Here is a 21,682-nt window from a genome sequence, read left to right on the forward strand (position 1 = left end):
AATTGATACTTTATTAATCCCCGTGGGCAAAGTTTTTTTACGCCTCCCTCAACTTTCTCTTTGTGGAGTAAGTTGTCCGTGAAGGGCAGCCACCCATAGCGGCGCCCAGGGAGCTGGGGGTTAAGGGCCTTGCTCAAGGTTCGAGTCTCCATCTGGGTCGCAATGTGGAGTTTGCATGTTCTCCCCATGTCGTTGTGGGGTTTCCTCCGGGTACTCCGGTTTCCCCCCATGGTCCAAAAATATGCTAATCGGACTTGCTAAATTGCCCGTAGGAGTGAATGGTGTGTGAGTGTGCCCTGCGATGGGCTGGCCCCCCCATCCGGGGTTGTTCCCTGCCTTGTTCCCATTGTTTCCGGGATAGGCTCCGGACCCCCCGTGACCCAGTAGGATAAACGGTTTGGAAAATGGATGGATGGATGATCCTGACTTTGTCTAGGTGGGAGTAGGTTCTGTGGAGCATGTGGATCACAATACCGTCCACATCTGTGTGCCTTGTGGGCAAACTGCAGGGGAGGGAATCCTAGTGGTCTGCTTCAGCATTGTACCTTACAGAAATAGCTTAGCTGCTCCAGTTTCAATGTATATATTATCCATAATAAATAACATCTAATGTTATGTTTGGGGGCGGCATGGTGGTGCAGTGGTTAGCACTGTTGCCTCACACCTCTGGGACCCAGGTTTCGAGTCTCCGCCTGGGTGACATGTGTGCAGAGTTTGCATGTTCTCCCCATGTCGTCGTGGGGTTTCCTCCGGGTACTCCGGTTTCCCTCCACAGTCCAAAAACATGCTGAGGTTAATTGGACTTGCTAAATTGCCCATAGGTGTGCATGTGTGAGCGAATGGTGTGTGAATGTGCCCTGCGATGGGCTGGCCCCTCCATCCGGGGTTGTTCCCTGCCTTGTTCCCATTGCTTCCGGGATAGTCTCCGGAACCCCCGCGACCCAGTAGGATACGTGGTTTTGAAAATGGATGGATGGATGGATGTTATGTTTGTTATGGTTCTATGTTAAGGTATAATGTAATATAATCTGGAATCATTTACAGATTCAGCTGTGGAAGAATTTTCATTATGGAATGGCTTAATCAATGACAATGCCACTGCTATATGTTTTATAATTTTATTTTAGGATTACATGCCTGTGATATCCATAACCTATTGAAGTGCTTACTCCAAGCATAATGTTCATATGAGATACTTTGCATGTACATTCAAATAATTTAGTTTAATCAGTTTCAATTACATTAAATGGGACTATGAATTACATTAAATACGCACAGGACACCATCCCATATGAAAAAACAGCACGGTTCATATAAGGCTATGAAGCATTTTTCTTATTTTAATTATATATGGCAATGCCTGATGTTTTTTATATGTTGACTACAAGTCAGTGTTTTATCTTGATTGGTTATGGCCACATTCATACCAAAAAACACACTTCACATGTAAGGTACTCAAAGGAAAAGCCTATAGAAAAATATAAAACTTAAACATGTTACCATATGTGGCAATACATGGCTTTAGTAGGAAATACATATTTATTGCTTGTTGTCTCTTAATAATATTTTATATTGCTTTTATTTTATTCTAATGAAAAACATGTATGATCCCTCACCATTCAGTTGGTTTAATTAGACATGAGAACATTCAACGAGATTAACTCAGCCTTGTTATGTTCTCATAACACAAAGTGAATGCATTCACTGAAAAAAAAAAGTTTCCTTTTCAAAATATGCATTCTAGTTGTGTGGAACCACCGTCTCTGATTCAGCTGAGTTACCTTCTGGCACACTTGCAAACCCGGGTCTGCATTGGGGTACAACTAAGATAACACTTATAAAGACGAACTGCCATTTACGTTTGGACTAAACCGCAACGGACGTGTTTTAAATCGTTAAAATTGATTTTAAATGTAAATACTGATTAATACGACTAACATACATACAGCGAGTGATATGATGTGAATCGTTATGTTTATAATAGATGTTTTCTAATTATTTGTCTAATACGTAATGAACTACGATGAACAACTAAAACATCGATAAATTAAAAGCGATTACAGCTGCATAGGTACGTTTCTTTTTATATTGTGGACCTTATAATCTAGTTAACCAAACGTAACTTTATAGCGACTATCACTACTGGAAATTAATATCTAGGTTTCCAATTGTACCCTAACTGTACCTTTTAAAGTACAGAAATGAACTCTGAGTAACATTTTTGTAACATTTGGGATACGTTAATGTTGTTTGTACCTTTATGGAAAAAAAAAATTGTACCAGGGCTGTACCCTTTTTCTGACAGTGTAGGGACCAAATCAGCCAGAACCCCCATCCCCCTAAAACACATACACTACTCCCACAGAATAGGCAGGGATGTCGCTACCATCCACATCCAAATCTACACCTTTGGTTTTGACCTAGCAAATCATTCGCTGGCTGTGTCCTTGGCATACTGATATCAGTGAAACTTTGCCATAAGGGCTGAGTCCAATAGGAGCGACTCATGGTTAATGCAGGGTAAAATTCTTTTAATGTGAATGGGTAATTTAATATTCTGGTAGTTCTGTAGTAATTTCATTTGTTGTAATGTTTACAATGTGCCCACTGATTGAGAAAAAAATCAGGCATCATTAAAAGTGAATTTTATTTATTGTTATTTTTTTCAGTTGACAGACTGGTGAGATAATTGAACAAGCCTAATATATCAGGGTACTCACACAGTCAATCTGCATATCACAGTCGGAGGAGAAGTCAGACACCAACTCCGTGCCAGTAGAATGGATATGCAAGCAGAAAACGATCAGTGCGTAGTCAAAAGTAGTGCTTTTGGTAATAGAGATGTAGACCAAAAGAGACCATACAAAGATGTTGAAAAGAATGAGAAAGTTCTTTGTGAACTGGAGATACCAACAGACAAACAAACAGCCCATGTTGTGCTGGTAAAGCATCGAGAAGATCCCCAAGAGGGCCATGAAGACATGCGTTCTGAGGACAAACAAGCTGTGATGAAATCTGGTAAATACCAGGATGCAGTGGCAATTACAAAACTCTCATTTAACTCGAAAGACCATTCTGACCAGTGTATGTTACATTTGACTGAAAAGATTCCCATTAGTCATTTTCCACAGATATATACTAAATGTTACCCTCCTTCTGACATTCTTACAGAACAAACTGCCCCAGAGTCCACCGATGAATCTGGAAACTGTGAAGCCTGCATGGATCAGCCTGGGATACAGCCTACCGAGGACTTTCTAAGTATACAAGGTTTTAATGACCAGCCTAAATTGCATTCTGCCTATATAATTAACAAAGAATGTGTTGAGGATCAGTCAGTGTTGGGGTCCTCTACTGAATCGGTGACAACACAGGGCCATGTGTATCTGCCTCTCATAACATCCGTTAAACTTTGCCCTAATATCAGGGTTACAAACTGTCCCATAAGAAAGTTAACTGATAAATCTAACCATGACCATGTTGATCACCCTGACAGAATTAACTCATGCATCACTAAATATGAAGGTCAAACCCTCCAGTGATTCCATGTATGGATTTCTTGACACAGAGGAGCAGAGTGAGCAACGCATGATTAAAATGACCAGTATATTATTAAACACTGAAGAGAAATCTATCCGACCTGTGCAGGAAACTAATGAAATTGGTTTTGTGAGTGAGGAGACTCAGATGCTTCTGATTCCCCTAAAATCAGGCAGTCAAACTGTTTTACAGTCACCTGTAAATATTTTATATGACAAAGTCATAAAGCCTATGAAAGATCTGAGTCATCACTGTGACTGTACCACCCCTGAGACTGGCCATTACGTTTTTAATATTGCACGAGAAAATTCTGGTAAGGGTACATTACTTTTAGTCTCTGCAGTGGAATCCGTTGACCAACCAAGCTGTATAAGAGGCTACATGGACCAAACTGTGCTGGAATCTTCCAAAATCAAGGAGACCAACAGTCTGGAGACTAAATTACAGCCAGAAGAGCAGGAGCCTGTCAGAGCAGGTAGCTTTTGCAATAGTCAGCAGTACAAACTGGCAATTATTAGTCACTTTCTGTTTATCAGAGATACACTGGAGTATTGTGCATGTAAAAAAAGCTTAATTATATATGGAAGCCGGTGATATTCAGTGTGTTTCTGTTGCTTGAACATTATTCCATCCTGAAGCAAAATATTTCTTTTTAATCACAAACTGAATCAGATGAAATTGTGTAAATAGTAATTCTGATTCTTTTTAACTTGTATATGCACTACACAAGCAGGTGGCATAGTGGCCAGAGACTCCAAACTGATAGAATAATGTCTCAAGTCCTGAAACACTTCAGCACAATATCAAATAGCATACCAGATTTTAAAAATATATTGTAATATACAGGAGTTACTTTGAAGATATGTGGCTAAACAATTAAAAATAATCAGTTAAGAATTTGTTATCTGTATTTGAATTGATTAGCATCCCATCCATGGTGTCCCCTCCATCTTGCCCAGTGCTTTCTTATACAGGCTCCAGGCTTGCTGTGACCCTGCGCTGGATAGTTATGAAAAATGGATGGATTTATTTAAATTCAAGGTACAACATGGACAATGGCTTAACATTATGTGTCTGTCCTTTTTAAACATCTAGGGAGCAATGAAGAGGAAAAGAGAAGAAAATTAAAGGCAGGTGCACTAAATGAAGCAACAGAGGAATGCAATCAAGATGAGGAACTAGACGCAACTCAGAAGATAATGGCACAGGGAACTCTGCTGGCTTGGAAAGTGCTTAGGGAGAGCCTGAAAGAGCTAAGAGAGGAGGCAACAGAGTGGCTGGTTCAATTCTGTGCTTCTGGGCTTAAGCAGAAGAAACCCATGAGACAAGGGAGCAGAGAAAAGCAAAGCATAGAGGAGAGAAGGCAGCAGAGAAAATCCTGGAGTTCTGATGATATTCAAGCTATGAGAGATGAGAATGGAGAAGTAGACAGGGAGAGGGATGATGGCAGGGAAGATACTGACAGGAGTCTTGATCAGAAATGGTTGTCAGATAAAGGCAGGACAGAATTCATCCAGACCGAGTCCCACTTTTCTAGCTTTTTTCAGAACAAGCTGGCCAACAACCAATGGAGGGACCTCTCAAGAACCAAGAAGAGCACCTTAGAGCATCGAGAGCTCTTTCTGGAAAGGGCCCGCTTCATTCACCGTAAGCGGTGCCTGCATAGGCAGAGCATGTGCTCCACCCAGCTCACCATGGAACAAGGGGAAAGTGGGGAAGCAGGTGAAAGTGAAGGGAAAGGAGCCCGAGAACCTGGAAATCACAAGTGGAACCTCAGAAATAAGGAGAAGGGAGAAGAGGAGGAACCGGAGAAAAATGAGGAACAAAGGGGACAGAAATGGCTGGGTAAAAGCAAGTATGAGCCTGGGAAGAAAAGCATGCATAAAAAAAAAATGCAGAGGAGAGACATGAAAGTCATTACGACAAAAACCACTGGAGTGTTAGGGACTAAAATTAAAGGTCAGCATAGTAAATTACAGTAGGAGAATCTACAGTTTTGAGTATCTGATAGATCTTCTTTAAAGATTTGCTTTAAAAAATTATTATTATTATCTAAACATGCTTGTATTATTTGTGTAATATCTTATTCAAAGACAGTTTGTTTTAACTTACCTTCTAGGGATCAGAGAGATGGAGAAAAATAAACAGACAGAAAACACAACTGGAAAAGCAGAGCTGAAAAGAGACACTGCTGTAAAAGCTGACCAGAAAGCAAACATGGCACAGGAGAAACAAACAAGGGAGCCAAAAAACCAAAAAGCATCAGAGAATCGGCTGAAGAAAGTGGAGTATGGCATCACCTTGGGAGGGTCCATTTATATGGTGGAAGGGAGAGAGGGTGAAAAGATGACAATAGGTCCTTGTATAGGGCACCCAGATACCACTAGGGAACAAAAAGCACAGTCAGAGTGCCACAGATCTGCAAAGGACACGATGGAGGTGATGGTGAGAGAGGCACAAGTGAGAGCTATAGAACAGGTTCAATGCAGTCAAATCTTTAATGGAACTCAAAGGTCAAAGAAAACAGGCAGGCAAGACTATCTCAGCGATAGTATGGATAGTAAAGCAAAGGGCAGGGCAGTGGAGGGAAAGAAAGAAGAGAGGAGTTCTTCAAGGAAAGGAGTTCCAGAAAATATGGGAAAAGGACCTGAGAGACGAGGTGGTCCACCAGACACGAACCCAAAAAGACGGGATGGGGTTCATGTAAAAGCAGTGGAGAGAAGGGACAGGATGGGGGACTGGTGCAGCTGTAGTGAGGTTCCAGATATGACATCTGGACACGGTGTCCCCAGACATACAGAATATAATTACCTTGTTAATAAACACCGAAATGTGACGAAATGGGCACAGGAATGTCAGACGGAGTATGCTGGTGTTAAACAATATACAGAAGCAGGAAGGACAGGCTGGAGAGAATGGAGGAGGAAAAACAAGAATGAAAGAGGAGGAAACAAAATGTCTGGGGTTGTAAGCAGAGGAAAAAGTAAAGGTGAGAGAGATGGAGACCAGCGCTATGCACACAGACGGAAACGAAGTCCAGAAGATGAGGCTGAAGGATACTGTGTGACTAGAAGTGGTAGAAAAGGTGAGATTTAGTAAGACTTAACCTGATCACTATCATTGGGACATGGAGTCCATCTAAGGCAGCACATAGGTAACCTAGGTACTAGGTATACCAGAGATGGGGTGCCAATCCATTGTAGGGTACACGTGCACACCCATCCAGTCATACTCTATGGCCAATAAAGAGACACCTATTAGCTTTAAACAACGTATAAACTTACCACACATACAGCAGATGCAGGACTCGTGTAAACTATATTTGTAACAAAAGTTTATAATCAGCTTAAAAATCAAAGCAGCAGACATAACCCACCACCTCTCATATTTTTGCTAATGGTATTATTATTTTTTTAAAGGCTAGTGGCCCGTTTTGCAGTTGTATTTTGTTCATGTTTGACTAAAAGCCTCCATGCCGCCACGAGCGTAAGTATGGTGTTGACACATCTCCGGATTGGCTGTGTTGCTTGATTGATGTTTGGCTTGTGGGCGGGAAACCCGCCCTCTCCTCCCGAGTTTAATGCCTTCACATCCGGCATTTCCCAGCGCTCACTTCCACCTCGCTTACGCAGTGCTGTCGCGCGCGTATCCTCCCGCCGGTCACCCATTTATATAGTCGCTATTCCGTAGGGGTAAGAGATAAAGATGCACATCAAGACAGGTAAGGGCGCTACGCTGAACCGTCTCCGGGGTATAGTTTACTAGGGGTCCACGTTTTGAATGAATGGCTGATTTAGTCCGGAGAAACTTTTTGTGGGAAAACCTGGACGCGTAGCCGTATCTATGGGAGCCCGAATTAGACTCGTATATCCAGGTAGACCGAACGATAGAGTTGTTCTGACGATCTCCCAGACTTGTCACCGGTCCGGCCCGGCTGGCTAGCCTCGCTGCCGCTTGAGCGCATGTTAGCATGTTAGCCACACGGTCGACGGAGCCCGTCGTTTAACCCGTGATGGCAAGTTTTTCTTTCGTTCCCGTTTTTAAACCAGGTTAACTTCGTCTGCTGTTAACAGCCGGCCTTGACGTATCGCCAATGGGCGAGCCGTCGCAGGCCGGTCGTGGTCAGATGAGCCCAGGCCTGGGCCGTGCTTCTTTTCCAGAACCATCCTGACCGTCGGCTGGCGGCGGAGGGGAGGGGGGCTGAGAGGCATAACTCGTAATGATTGAGCGCTGGCATACTTCAACTAGATATAATCAATTTATAACGCAGTAGTTAATTAGTCTGTTTCTTAATTACTTTTGTTGGTTATATTTGGGTAGGTAGCAGTGGGTAATACTGTTAATGATTTTGAAGACGGCTTCCAAACCTAGGAAACTAGCTAGCTAACTGCAAGCCAGCTGACCTTGCTGCGTTACTGTATCCAAGTATAAAGTTTATCATTGACAAAGTCCATGAGTTGGTTGCCTGTTTGTTTGGGTTTAACTAGGCAACTACCGGCACTGAGGCTTTCCGAAGTTGGACTAGTTACGTGACTGGTTAACGTTATTTAGTCGGTTGCGTAAAAGCGTGTCGTCATCACGTGTCGAGCAGTCTCCAGGCTGCACGCCGTCACCTGGCCGGCGGGGCTGCTGGCTGCTTTGACGTGGCGCTTGTTCGGGCCGATCGCATGGCGTTTTGTTTGAACCTTCGGCTTTATACTGGTGAAGTTTTTGAAGGGTCTTTAACCTTGTGTATCCTCAGATCTAGTAGCACGAAGTTCTCCGTAAGGAGTTGCAAAAACCTCCGCGGTCCCATTGATTGGCAATAGTGCGTTTAAAGGGCCAACTTGATGTCTCAATCTTGCATTCCCCGAAGATATTTTTGTTTCCATTTAGGTGATGGTATAAGGAAGTAAGAAGCATGCAGTTTCCTTTCTGCTTTTTTAGAATATTCTTTACTTATGTGTGGATTTACTACTTGAAAGCTTAGTAAATTTGTTTCCTTTTTTTTTTTTAAATCATTTAGTGTGATTCACAGGGGGTGTTGGAAGTATTAAACTTATATATTTTTAAAAGGCAGTTTTATTCTTGATGCCATTTGTCAAAATACTTCGATATAACTGCAGTGAAATTGTGCCTTTGCTATTTCTGCAGGTACGTGGGAGGTCAGTGTTTGTGAATCAGATCCTCTGTGCGATACTACTGGCCTGGTCTCGCCACCTAACCCAGAGTCCCAAATCCGAAACAGACGTCTCTCGCCTGGTTCAGGCAACAGTGGTGGCGGCGGCGGCGGAGGAGGGCGAGTCAATAGGGACACGTGTCAGAATTTGCCTCCCCTGTCTGAAAACCACACACACAGGCACCCATACGGCCACACCTCCACGCCTGACAGGGAAAAAGAACGCAGGGGCCAGCCTCACAGCAGAAGCTTCCGGAAGGAGGCTCCAAGGGCGGGTCGGGCTGCAGAGAGGGGACAGAGGGAGAGATGGGTTGAGGACAGTTTGTCGCTCCTGAAGCCTCCCCCAGCATTTCCTGTGCAGGACAGCCCTGCCAAGTTGCAGCCAGCAGTCAGCTACGCGTCAAAGGTGAAGCAAGGCGGAGTGGGGAGTGTGGCAGAAGACCTGCCTGGCATTGGGGTGCTCCTACAGAACCAGTGGGGGCTAAGTTTTATCAGCGACTCCCCCCAGAATGCAGACAGCTCAGGACCCCCAGCACAGAATGGTCCCTCCCATGGTTCCCCCCTCGTTCCTTCGTTTGGTAGTGGCGTGACCGACCCCACTGGCAACGACTTTCTCGTCTCTGATGGGTCTGTTCCCACTGTGTCCATGCTGCCGGCGGGAAAGTGTGGGCTGGAGGCTGAGAGCCCCCCAGAGCTGTTGCTTGGTTGCCGTCATCTGGTGGAAGCGCTACGCTACCACACTCAAGGTGAGAGCGGACGATCTTTTCACTGCAGTCAGACACGAGTTTGCTCCAATTCTTGTCAGTAGTACTTGTCTAAACGTGTTATGGTGTAAAATGTCTCAGTACTCTCCTTCTGTATTGAGCATGGTGATGGCATTGTAAGTACATGATAGTCTACGTTTTTATACCACATGATTACATGCATGCACATTCATTGACTGCGCATCAACAACCTGTGAATGTGTGATTGCTAGAATGAAAAAGAACTTGGTTCTTGTGTTGAGGCAGTAAAGTTTCCATGAGGCTCAAAATGGGCCATCAATTGCCCCAATTCGTCCTTTAGAGAAGTGATTCCTGCTCAGATGTAAGCTTACTCACTGCCGTAAAAATCTGATTTAACATGTGAAAGGATTCAGTATGTTGCAGTAGTACATAGTGTGATCACTACATACTAAATATGCCTACATGCTAAATATTTTTTTCTTTCAGAGTGGGATGCCATTTACAGACAACATGAAGAAGGTGAGGTCTCCTATCCTTAAGAAAAAGCAAAGTGAACACTTTTATTCAGGACAGTTGCATTGGGTTACTATCGAAATGTGCTTGGACTCTTAATATATGACGCATGTCCAATTTTCTGCCAATCTTTCAATGCAGAGCAGTTTGATCGATTTGTGAATGAGGACTTATTTCTCCCAACTGCTTCTGTACTCATGAGGTTCTCATGCCATTAAGAACATCGCAGTAAACTCCAGGTCCTCTTACAGGTCCCACCAAAGTCAAGTAATGTGAATGGTTGCATGAGGATTTAGCAAGGGGTCACACATGATAAAAAAAACAGTTGGGTACCATCTCTAAGATGGGAAAGCTACTGCTGTTTTCTAAAAAAATAAGCTACATGCTGCTCTAAATTAATGGTAAATTTGCACTTTCTTTTTGGGCTTTTTCTGTAAGCAGCCTGGCCCAGTAGGTGTTTAAATTTTCATGTAGTATGAATGAATATGCTGCAGGTCTAACTATCTTCCAACCCTTCCAGATCCCGCGAAGGTCGTCTGGTACAAGGACCTGTTGGACCATCCAGCTTAGCAGACCTACATAGATGATCCTGCTGTCCACACACAGATTGATACTTTTTACACATGCTTGCACTCATCACTCATTTGCAGTGAAAACACACATACAGAACCCCTTTAGACTAATTTCTTAAGACGACGTTAAAGGTGACTGGACTTCTGATGCCTTACAACAGAGCCTGCCTCAGATTGGACCTTGCTGCTCACAGCAAATTGTAACTTATTTTTTTGTGTTATGGAGAGCTAATTTTAAGCCTGTTTTAATGACCTGCAGTTTTAAAGACAACCTTGTCCCCCTCATTTATTGATGAAGCACTTTCTTCTAAATAGTGACCAAACTTTGTATTCCTTATCCAAACCTTGCTTAGGTTTGATTCTTAGAGCTTAACTTAAATATATATTTTTAACACTGAAAATGATCAGACATTTATTGAATTAAGCTGAATGATGTGCAGCACTGTCCAGATCGATTCCACAGTAAAGTTGATGGCTAATGTTTGGCTTAGGTCCTGCAAGGATAATGGTTGAGAGTGTGGTCCACCATTTGAAACTACAGTACACTGGAAGAAGTTTTAGGGGAAATTTAGCAGTATTTCATAATAAAAAATGAATAAACATGTTTTTGCTTATTCATTACAGCTTAATGTTCTTTGTTCTGAAATAGCTTTTCCTCTGTAAGAACTTCCATTTCTGGAATCATGACACTGACAGTCGTCTGCTGCAGTTTTCTTGTGTGACCTATAAGCTGGTGATCATTCACTAAAGGTCCTGATTGAATTCTGTTCACTTGGGCTGGTTTGATCCTGCCTTCTGAGGTTGGTAAGGGGTTTGGAGAGCCGGAGGCAAACCGTGTGTCATTCTGCTCTCTGGGATCTGGAGTGAGCCCTGCTTTGTGTCATTCTGTGACCCCATTTGAGGCTTATAAAGTCTCAAAATTCTTGTTAACCCTGTTGCTAATAAAAGTCTTAGTTTAATATAGACCTAAATACATTCCTCCCTTTTATGAACACTGAAATATTAATAAATTTTAAAATGTCATTTTTAACTCCTAAGTAAACCATCTACCTGTCTTCTGGCTGCTTATTGCAGTCAGGTTAGTGACGGCATGAACCCTTTATAGCACACAAGGCTGCAGTATATTCTGGATGGGATGCCTGGTCATCATAGGGCACCTAAACAATAATGAAGCTCATTTTGTACCTGTTTTTTTATTATTTCAGTGAGGCTCAACCCATGGGAAATATTTTTTTAGGACAAACTCAACTCATTTTTTTTCCACATGCATTGTCAGATAACACAGTTTTGTTATAAAGGACTGAATAAAGATTTGAAATCCCAAGATGATATCTTTGGTTTGACCTTAATTGTGCAAAGCTAATCAAGGCAGGGCTTCACTGGGAATGATACCAGCATAATTTAAATGTCTCTGGGACTAAAAGTGCGACCTCTAGTGTAAGAAATGGGAAATGTAAATTCTCACTCTCACCACTGTCGGTCGGTTTTCGGTTCCCGGTTCCCTCTCCTGGCTGCTTTGAAGAACTGCAAGTGAATGACAAAACTTATCAAGCTTATTTCAAAAATCATCCTGTCTTTATTTTCGTGTCACAGACAGTTGTCTGCTCAAAAAAATCATCTTTCCATTTTTTTCAGCTTATTGATGATAAACTGATGGTATTGTTGCTAATATCTGAAAGAATCACACTTTTTTGGCCTATATTTTGGGATTTTTGTATTCGAGATGCGAGGGAAGGGTTGCCATGGTGGCGCAGTTGTTAGCACCATTGCTTCTCACCTCTGGATCACACTCTGGCTCTTGTTCTCTACATTTTTTGTCATGGGAATTTCCCCGGGTTATCTGGTTTCCCGCCAATCCAAAAACATGCTAAGGTGAACTGGAGTTGCCAAAATTGCCTATGTGTGTGGGGTGTTGGTGCCCCATCTTAGGTTATTCCCTGCCTTGTACCCATGGTTTCTGGTATAGGTTCTGGACCCTCCTGCATAGAACAAACCTTTGTTAGGAGCCACCTTCCATACTTCTCTGAACCAAAAATGATTTTATGAATAATATCTGTAGTCACAGCCTTCTGAAGAGGCCTGTTCATTCCAGGGGTAAAAATTGAACCCATGCAGCCAGGGGCTGGGCTGGTGAAATGGGCTTTCAGTCCTTCTGTTTACATTGTGATCATTGTGTGCAGGGTATTAACTTTCTGTTGCAATGTGGTTAGTTTATGCAGGGGACCTTGGATACCCTGGCCGATTCAAGGGGGCCCAGGACTTTATAGGGGCCCCAGATCAGGGACCCGTTTAGCAAAATCTACCAAGGGGGGCCCGTCCCTGGCCTGGTTGGCAAATTATATGTGGGACCCATATTTCTTTAGATTGAAAGTGCCAACTCAAGCAGGGGGCCCAAGTTGACGCCCTGAGTATATGTTTTGTAGGGTCTTGGTAAATCCATTCATCTTCCAACTTCTAATCCAGTGCAGGATTGTTGGCAGCTGGGGTCTGTGCCAGCAAACACAAGGCAGGGGGCACCCTGGATGTGATGCCAGTCCATTATGGAGCCTATCTTGGTTAAATATTGAAAAGAATATTGTGAATAATAAGAGCCTATTTCCAAAAAAAAATAATGTTCACACTCTGGGATTTCTGGGTTTTCGTTAGAAAGCTGATTTTTTTTTTTTTTTTTTAGGAAGTTAAGTCAATAAACAAAGAGCCGAGTAAAGAGAATCACGGAGAGGGAGAGAGAGAGAGGAGGCCAGAGCCAGGAAGAAGATGAGGGGAGGCGTTATACAACCATCCAGTGGAAACAGGCCTGTCATTGTTCTCAGAGCTGTTTGTGCTGAAGAGCCTTAAGAGGCCAAGGCACTGTGTCGCCAGCGTCAATGGGGATTGGCAGGACCATCTCTCAGCCGTGTTTACACCATTGAGATGTATCTTCATCAAGTGTACCAGGTCAACTCCCTCTGTTAGTGTATCATTGCCATAAAAGCTAATGTCGCCATCTGTTATTTTAGGTTTATTCAGACGTGCTGTCTGCTAGTTGCGCATTCATACAAGCAGAAGCATGTGGTTGTGAACTACTTGTCATAAATTAGTCTTAAAGGGAAACTCCATATTGCTTTGTATCCCTGGTGAACTTATTTACTAATTTAAGTTTTAAATTTATGTTATAAATGCTGCTTTGTATTCTTCCCGAGGGTTTTGGTGGTGCAGTTATTTAGTATAAGAGCTGTGTGCCAATATTCTCTAAATTGAGTATCTGTTGTGTGTTTGTGCTGTATAACTAGGCAAATGGAATTGTGTTTGAAGAAGTATCCAAGGATACGGCTGCCCTAAAATGATTTTTGAATGGGAATTTTTTTTAGAGGGACTGAACATTGTACTCCTACATAGGCTTAATTTCTTCATACTCACACTGCCCACAGGCACTTCTGAGGGTCCTCCCTAGGTTGCGTCATAAATCTTACAAAATGGAGGCACTAAATCTAGTCCTGTCAGTTCCTGTTATGCTCTGCAAGAGATTTCGGGGCATTTAGCTATTTTCTTTATCTCTGTTTCATCTAAAAAGTAAAAATAATTTAAAAAACAATACGGAAATGGCAAGATTAATTTCTGGTAATTAATATTCATTAGTCCCGCTACATGAGAAACAACAACCGAAAACAGGGAGGGAAAAGTTGCAGCAGTTGCCCTGGTTGTACTATTTACACAGAGAGTTTTACAGGCCTGAGCCCTAAGACAGGCCAGACAAAACGGTCCCATTCCTCAAAGCCCGCTCTACCGTTTTTTACCATCCACTCTTGTTGTGGGCATTTTGGGGGTGCGCTGTGGGTTTTTTTTTCCCAAAGAGACAGTAATTTTGGTCAGTTCTGGAGCTGTGAAGCGAAAGGCTTTCGGGGAGGGGTGGGGGCCTTTTTGTCAGTTCCAGTCCCAAGCGTAAGCCTCGTTTCCAAGGACCTCATTGTCATTCAGGAGCCATGGCGGCCTGGCGCTGCTCTTGAAGTTTTTTTTTCTACCCTCTTTGAAAAGATCAGCTCCACCCCCCCCCACCCCAAAACAAAAAAGTGGGAGAAAGAGAGAGAGAGGGGAAGAATTTCTGGAAAGAGAAACAAGCTGCCTCTTCGTAATCTCGAACCCTTGCTATCAGAGAAAACTTGTAGTGGACAGGGTGCTGCCCATGGAAACACAGGTGAGAGCTGACCAAGGCCGCCACAGTGCGTCAGGGAGGCGGGGGGAGGGGGGGATAAGAGGGATGGGGAAGCACCATCAGGAAAAATAAAACATTTTGGGTAGGGGTGGGGTGTTTTGGAAGTGACCTTTGGCTGTAGCTTTGCCACCTCCCATCCTCAAAGATCTCTAAATTAACGTTCCTGATTGCCTCAAATATCTCCGCACGTATGCTTGCTTTTCACATGGCTGCCATGCCTGCCTCGGACTGTATTTTGTTTATCAGTAATCAGCTGGAAATGGTTGGGTTACCATACTAGCTGACAAGCTATGGTGTGAAAACTGGGCTTTGCTTAATGTTTAATGTCTGGTATGTTACTTTTGTCCTCTAGCCATTTTCTGCAGGCTTGTGTGATATGTAAACATTTTTTTCTGTGATTTCTGTTAAACAGATTAAGGAAACTATACATAGTTTGTAGAACTCTGTCATTCGTAGAACATCTTTGTAAAAAGCTGTTGTGACGAGGCCAGTATTGACCGGTTCACCTGGTCTGGGTAGGGAGCACGAAAATTATTGATGTGTCAGTTAACTAGCCTACTGGTAGAAATGTGTTTGAAATAAACTCTCTATAAGTATCATACTTCTTTGCTTTCCAGTTATGAGTTGTTTGTTTAAGCATACATGAAATTTAACATTTAGCTTTTAACAGTAAATTTGAATAGTCAGAGAAATTAAAGTCTCTCAAACACGTTTCCTCATCAGGTAGTTAAGCTAATAGCCTGGTATTTTACATTTAGTCCAAACAATAAGTACAGACTCTATATTGTTTGTTTCATTACTGGTGTTTTTAAATTAAAATGCCTTCAGACATCTTACTACCCCAAAAGCTTACAGATATATCTGTAAGTTAACTGTGAGACTATGTTTGTTCACAGGGCCAAAGATCATCATTGGCTGCCACCTGTACATAGTTGTATAGTGCTGATTCTTTCTTTGCTTACCTGCTTCAGAACAACACTGAAGTCTTTCATTTCTACAGTGAAGTTTCTTCTCAGCACAGCATGCCAAGCTGGCTAAGAATGTGTTTTCTGGAAGTTCTCATTTGCTCATTAATCATCCTATATTATTTGCTTATCACGCCTTTCCAGGAGTGCTACATAATCAAGCTTCCATAGCTACGGGGTTTGTAAATAATCATGTTCCGGAAAGCAATGTAATGCCCTCAGTGCCACCAAAAGCATTGTCACCCCTCCCTGATTCACACCAAGCCATCAGGCAGTGTGGTGGCAGTGGGCTGGTTCTTGGGTGACTTGGGCTCACACTCTACTCTTCCCGGTAGTTGAGAGTGGACCAGAGCACCAGGAGCCCCCCCACGGCTCAGCGGGAGGAGCTGCTGGCCCGGGAGGAGTTCAGCTACGAGCGTTCTGGTGCACAGGAGCGTCCCAGCGGACTGGCAGGACGGCGTGCGGAGCGAGAGCGGCCCGACAGGGACAGCTACACAGTGGATGTTCATGCCAGCGACCTGCAGCTTCCACAAGCCCAGCCCCTGCACCCCTGCCTTAGCTACAGGGCCTGGCTGTACAGCGTCCTCATCGGGGTGAGGGGGGGGGGGGGGTTACCTATGGGGCTCGGCACTACAGCGTCCTCATTGGGGTGGGGGTTACCTACAGGGCTTGGACAAAGTCAATTCAAGTGCATTCCTGAGAATTAATCTGCTTATCTATCATTGTTTGTTTTGCATCCTTTCCTGAATAACCAGCCTTGATAGAGCATAAACGATGAATGATCTGATTGGTCGACTGTGTTTATTTTTATGTCTTTCAGGGCAGCCTCTTGATAACAGCAGGCTTCTCTCTATACTTGGGCAATGTCTTCCCTGCTGCCATGGACTATCTGCGCTGTGCGGCAGGCTCTGTGAGTACACCTGTGCCAGAAGCGTCACAGTAGAAGCCTATTGGCCATCTTGCTCTAGTGACTTTGAATCTGCCAAAATTCATCCGAAAATAACGTCTTAGTGGGATCCCAACTCCCACCACATATAATCAACATGTGTACAATCCCCTTGAGGCAAAGGCAGTTGACCACCTTCCTTTATTTAGCAAGAAGTACTCAAGGAAACAGCAGAAAACCGGTCTTCAGTGCAACATAAAAACTGTACAGTAGCTATGACATTCAAAGATATTCATGTTGGGTTTTACCATATTAAGAGGAATCAAGTGATCTCCATGGCTGGTATATTGTTACAAAGATATTTAAAAACATAAAAGACTAATTAATTTATTAGTTTTTCCATCCATTTTCTGCACACTACAGGAGAAAGGCAGGGAACAACGCAGGATGGGGAGCCAACCCATCACAGGGCACACTCACACACCATTCACTCACACACACCTTTCACATGTGTGTGTACTTTGGTAACTACAAAGCTGCTTTATTTCCATTTCAGACAAGTTACAGGTACATTGGAATGCATCTTTTCACATACCCCATCTAGCTTTCCTTTGAGACAAACACACACGTATTCACACGGGGTCTGAGTGCTGGGTCAGGACTGTTCATCTGGTGCCGCTGGCTGGTAGCTCAGGTATTAGAAACTTTATTTCAGCCGAATGTTCCTGTTTAAACAGTGTTTTCCATGTACGCCATTAACCTGTATTGTATAAGTGGAATGGAAAACGGATGACTGGGTTTTCCTGTATGCTTTAGCGTTAGCTGGTTTAGCACGATGGTTGCGCATGAAGCATTCTGCTCTGTCTCTCTCACCCAGGGCATCCCTGCAGCGGTGGCCAGCTTCACCATCGCCAAGAACAGACACATCGCTGTGAGTGCTGTGTGAGCTTCCCCAGCTGTCCCAAAGGAGGCTTTACACAGAAAGACAGTTTGACATAGAAAACTAGGAACTATGAATTACTGCCTAGCACTGCTTTCAAAATATTTCCAGTTCTGCTACTTAAACTGTAACAGATTTAATGCTGTCCAAACCAAAATCTTATCTAGAAATTCATCAGATCGTAGGGTTTGGCATCCGGAATATAGAACATAGTTGATTAGTGTGTTTTTAGAGACACAAACCTTGATTCTAATAACTACTTAGTTACTTGTGGTTAAATATTGTGCCCTTGATTGTAGGTGTCAGATTTCCAGGTCCTATTTGTGTCCACATTTGCTGTGACAACCACCTGCTTGGTTTGGTTTGGCTGTAAGTTAGTGCTGAACCCCTCTGCCATCAACGTGAGTCTGTTTCTGGACTTTTTTGTGTGTATGTTAATATTGCTCTGCACAAACTTATCACTGATCTATGATCAGATTAAGGCTGTGCGAATGAAATGCAGACCTGCGAATCACTTTCATACTTTGTGTTTCTTTGCAAATCTCACTTGTGCTGATTTTATCAGTAGTTTACAACACAGATGCATAAATTCACACATTCTATGAATTATTTACCAGCTGAGTTCTTACCAGTACAATGCCAGTTGTGTAACTAGTTCCATCTGAAGAGCACATCAGACTTGCTCAGAACATGTCTCTCCAGAATACAAATAGGCAGTTGAATTATTGAAAAGGCTATGGTGGATAAACACTGTTAAACCCTAACACCCACCCACCCCCGTGATCTAGATCAACTTCAACCTCATCCTGCTCATTCTGCTAGAGATCCTGATGGCCAGCACTGTTATTCTATCTGCCCGCTCTGCAGAAGCTCACTGCAGCCAAAAAAAGGTGTGTTGTGTGTCCTTAATCACTATGACGCCTGCATTTCAACCTGCAGTTTTTTCACCCTCATTTCTAACACATCACACTGGCATCCTTTCCACTCCAGCTGATGACCTATGACAGACCGGTGGTGCTAACCCCGCGGACATTGCCTACCCGCCTGCTCAAGGCCTACTCTGTGAGTCTGCTAGCAGTGTGAAACTGTTCTCCTGTCACATCTGGCTCTCTGGCTTCTGCCTGTTTGTGTTGCATCTATATACTTTACAAAATATGTTATCAACAGATCTATACTACCAGAATAGTTGCTGGTAAGAAAATGTATAGTAAGAAAATAATTTCTGTTTCACCACACACTCCCACTCAGGTAATTGAGGTGATAGTAGGCATCTCCGCTGTGTTCGGAGGAATCATTGCTCTCAACATGGATGCCCTAGTGCCTGGGCCTTACCTATCTGTCACATTCTTCTGGATCCTGGTGGCCGTGAGTTTCATGATGGGGGGAGGGTGGTTGGTATTTATGTCTTATTTTAGTTATTGAGATTAATCTGAGCTTTTCCTGTGTCTCTGCGTGGCTCCAAGTGTTTCCCCAGCGCCATCGCCAGCCACGTGGTGGCAGAATACCCAAACAAGTGTCTGGTGAGTCAACCAATCTCACGCAGCTACAGCAGGCACTGATGAGTCATCACGGACCGCGGTGGCCAATGTGTAGCTTTGAATTCTCACGGGAACCAAGCAACCTGGGAAACTCTAATCCTTCAGTTAATCATTTGGGAGGGAGAACATGTCTCCGGGCTTGCTATCAATTAGTTGAAAATGTAAATTCCATGCCTATTGCTCTTTTCTGGGCTATTAGAAATTGGTTAATGTGGTTATATATTATAACTATAATATATATAACATTAAAATATATATAGCATATAAAGTATTGCTTTTAGGTGACCTAGGCAAAAGCCAGCCCACATGATAAATTGAAATGAGAAAAAAAAAAACGCATTTTATGTTTATATTTATATTTTATGCCTTGAGTAATCACAACTACTTCTACATTCATACCAGAATACAAAAAAGAACAAGCCTTCTATTGTAGATTTCTTGGAACATGAAAATAATGATTACAAGATGGCCCCTGCTAACATGGTGCAGCTCAGATGTGATTCTCCACAGAAATTAACTGTCCAGATCTGGGTTATTGAGTATAAAGTACATCCTTGCCCCATTACTAAGCAAACTTGAAAGTGTTGTGTTCCTGCCTTTCTGATTGAGGGAACCAAGTGAGGAGAACACCCTACCATATCCATATTTTTAGCATCTCACTGTTCATGTTTAATAGGTCTGCTTTTTCTCCCTTGGTCCAGCTTTCCCTCAGATTAAGAATGTACTGTCACCGGACTTTGACTAAGTGCTTCTCTGCAGGTGGAGGTTCTGATGGTTATCAGCAGCGTTACATCCCCCCTGCTCTTCTCCGCCTCAGGCTTCCTGTCTTGCAGCTTGCTGAGGTTCGTCGAGATCTTTCTACATGAGGTGCCCATCGCTAAGGTTAGCAATGCTATGCTACGGCTAGCTCCCGTCGCCATGTACCTCACAGATAATAAACACATGGCAACATTGCAATGCAAAACAATTCTATTGCTACAAATAAAACCAAGCCAAAGGAATATAACAGTTGTAATATCTAGAGCAACAATAACAACATATGTGTTCTTAGCCAGTGCAATATCTCATTTACCAGTTGTGCGTGTGTGTGTGTGTGTGCCCCCCCCCCCGCAGCAGTCTTATGACGTCCTGCTGCTCATTCTGATGGTGCTGCTGCTGGTGCAGGCTGTGTTGACCCTGGCTACTGTGCTGCACTGCGCTGTTTACAAGACGCAGTTCCGCCTAGGGATGCCCGAGTGGGATGAGCGTCCGCAGCAGCCCCTCCAGGTACTCGCGCTCACATATTTTATTTAAAGAATTTAATTTTTTTCTCAGCATTGTAACGGTCACTCTGAAGCACCAGGTGAAGTGGATTGATAACACTGAAGGAGTGTGTGGCTCTGTGTTAGAACTGTGATCGGAAGGATGTTGATTCAAATCCTGTGGTTGGCAGAGTGATTTCACTGTTGATCTTCAGCAAGACCCTTAACCCGAATTACTCCCGGGCGTGGCTGTACATCGCTATATAAATAGAATGAAGTTTAGTTTTTGCACATGGCAGACTTCTCGTTTTCTCTCCATCAAACCCTGAAACACAGCAAAACACGCCGAATGGGACTATGCATGAGTTTGACAAGGACAAAGCCTGGAAGGCGGTGGTGGTCCAAATGGCTCAGTGAAGTGAATGGTGGATGGAGAGCAATGGATGGAGAGGGAACAAGAAGGAAGGGGTGGAGAAGGTGGAGTTATGTATTAGGAGAGCTGGAGAGAGGTGAGGAAAAGACGGTGTACCTACGTCTCTCTGGGGATTGGAACTCGCTTAAACAATCAGCTTTCTTCAGTGCATGGTCCGTAGGCCCAGGCGTCGTAGTCACCTCCAGAGACCCTAATTCTGCTGTGCATCACATAGGCTGGTCTGAACCCTGTCACTCTGTCCATCATGTAGTGTTGTAGCCTTTCTCAAGATGCTGTGTATAATTAGATTTTATATAAACAACTGTTGTGTATATTAGCTGAAGTGGTTTGTATATTAGCGTAGATTTTATTTCAATATAAATACAATGTATTAAAATCCAGGATCACTTGTTGTTTGTTCTGTGTGGAAGTATGGGACAAATAAAGCCAAGCTCAGAAACCCTGCAAAACGTTCCCGACCCTCTCTGTTGATGCAAGGGATAATGTTTATCCTGGTTCTAATTTTGGGTCATACTCAGATTTAAGCTCTTTGCGGAGGCCAGAAACCTGCTTTTAAATGTAACCTCACAAAGAGTCATTCAGTGTTACACATATTTTGCTTGTTATGAATCAGAAGGAAAAAAGCATAGCACTGATGCTGTCAGTAAAAAAACGAAGATTCAATGCAAACATGAAAGCATTGAGGGATGGATACAAAGGTTGTGGTATTGGACAGTAACCTGGGGCTACAGGATGGACCCTGCTGTGAAACTCTAATGTCAAGATTCAAGGTTCAAGAGGCTTATTCGTCACGTACACAATTGTACACATACAAGTTGGAATGCAACCCTGGTCACTCTGAGCAGCCGTGCAACGTAACAAAATAAGAAAAATAAATAAAGAAAAAAAAGGAAAAATAATAAGATAAAAAATACATGAAATGTTCAGCGGTACATAATCTATACATAAGTGATAGGTAAGATGTATTTCACTATGCAAT

At 43.1% G+C, this 21,682-nt stretch overlaps 2 protein-coding genes across 5 annotated transcripts; both read left to right on the forward strand.

Moving 5' to 3' along the window:
• The first annotated feature begins 1,901 nt into the window (after nucleotides 1-1,901).
• On the forward strand, nucleotides 1,902-11,126 carry si:ch211-214j24.10 (uncharacterized protein LOC558894 homolog). 3 transcript variants are annotated; one of them, XM_049009028.1, is made up of 9 exons: nucleotides 1,902-2,071; nucleotides 2,670-3,018; nucleotides 3,172-3,270; nucleotides 3,875-4,015; nucleotides 4,636-5,499; nucleotides 5,660-6,625; nucleotides 8,674-9,444; nucleotides 9,910-9,942; nucleotides 10,457-11,126. In XM_049009028.1, the coding sequence occupies exons 2-9, from the start codon at nucleotides 2,781-2,783 to the stop codon at nucleotides 10,504-10,506; spliced, it is 3,162 nt and encodes a 1,053-aa protein (XP_048864985.1). In that variant the 5' UTR covers nucleotides 1,902-2,071; nucleotides 2,670-2,780; the 3' UTR covers nucleotides 10,507-11,126. The 3 variants fall into 3 exon arrangements, with proteins under 3 accessions (XP_048864985.1, XP_048864986.1, XP_048864987.1); XM_049009029.1 differs by having other exon boundaries at nucleotides 3,172-3,261; XM_049009030.1 differs by lacking the exons at nucleotides 1,902-2,071; nucleotides 2,670-3,018; nucleotides 3,172-3,270; ... (1 more) ...; nucleotides 4,636-5,499; nucleotides 5,660-6,625 and adding an exon at nucleotides 7,107-7,261.
• Nucleotides 11,127-14,553: 3,427 nt separating this feature from the next.
• mlc1 (modulator of VRAC current 1) lies at nucleotides 14,554-21,152 on the forward strand. Of its 2 annotated transcripts, none has more exons than XM_049009063.1 (12): nucleotides 14,554-14,682; nucleotides 16,001-16,258; nucleotides 16,486-16,575; nucleotides 17,429-17,482; nucleotides 17,791-17,892; nucleotides 18,280-18,381; nucleotides 18,482-18,553; nucleotides 18,740-18,856; nucleotides 18,955-19,011; nucleotides 19,789-19,911; nucleotides 20,143-20,295; nucleotides 20,607-21,152. In XM_049009063.1, exons 1-12 carry the CDS (start codon nucleotides 14,671-14,673, stop codon nucleotides 20,685-20,687), a joined length of 1,221 nt encoding a protein of 406 aa, XP_048865020.1. In that variant the 5' UTR covers nucleotides 14,554-14,670; the 3' UTR covers nucleotides 20,688-21,152. The 2 variants fall into 2 exon arrangements, with proteins under 2 accessions (XP_048865020.1, XP_048865021.1); XM_049009064.1 differs by having other exon boundaries at nucleotides 20,146-20,295.
• Nucleotides 21,153-21,682: the final 530 nt, after the last annotated feature.

This window comes from Brienomyrus brachyistius, chromosome 3 (assembly GCF_023856365.1).
Source record: "Brienomyrus brachyistius isolate T26 chromosome 3, BBRACH_0.4, whole genome shotgun sequence".
NCBI classification, from domain to species: Eukaryota; Metazoa; Chordata; class Actinopteri; order Osteoglossiformes; family Mormyridae; genus Brienomyrus; species Brienomyrus brachyistius.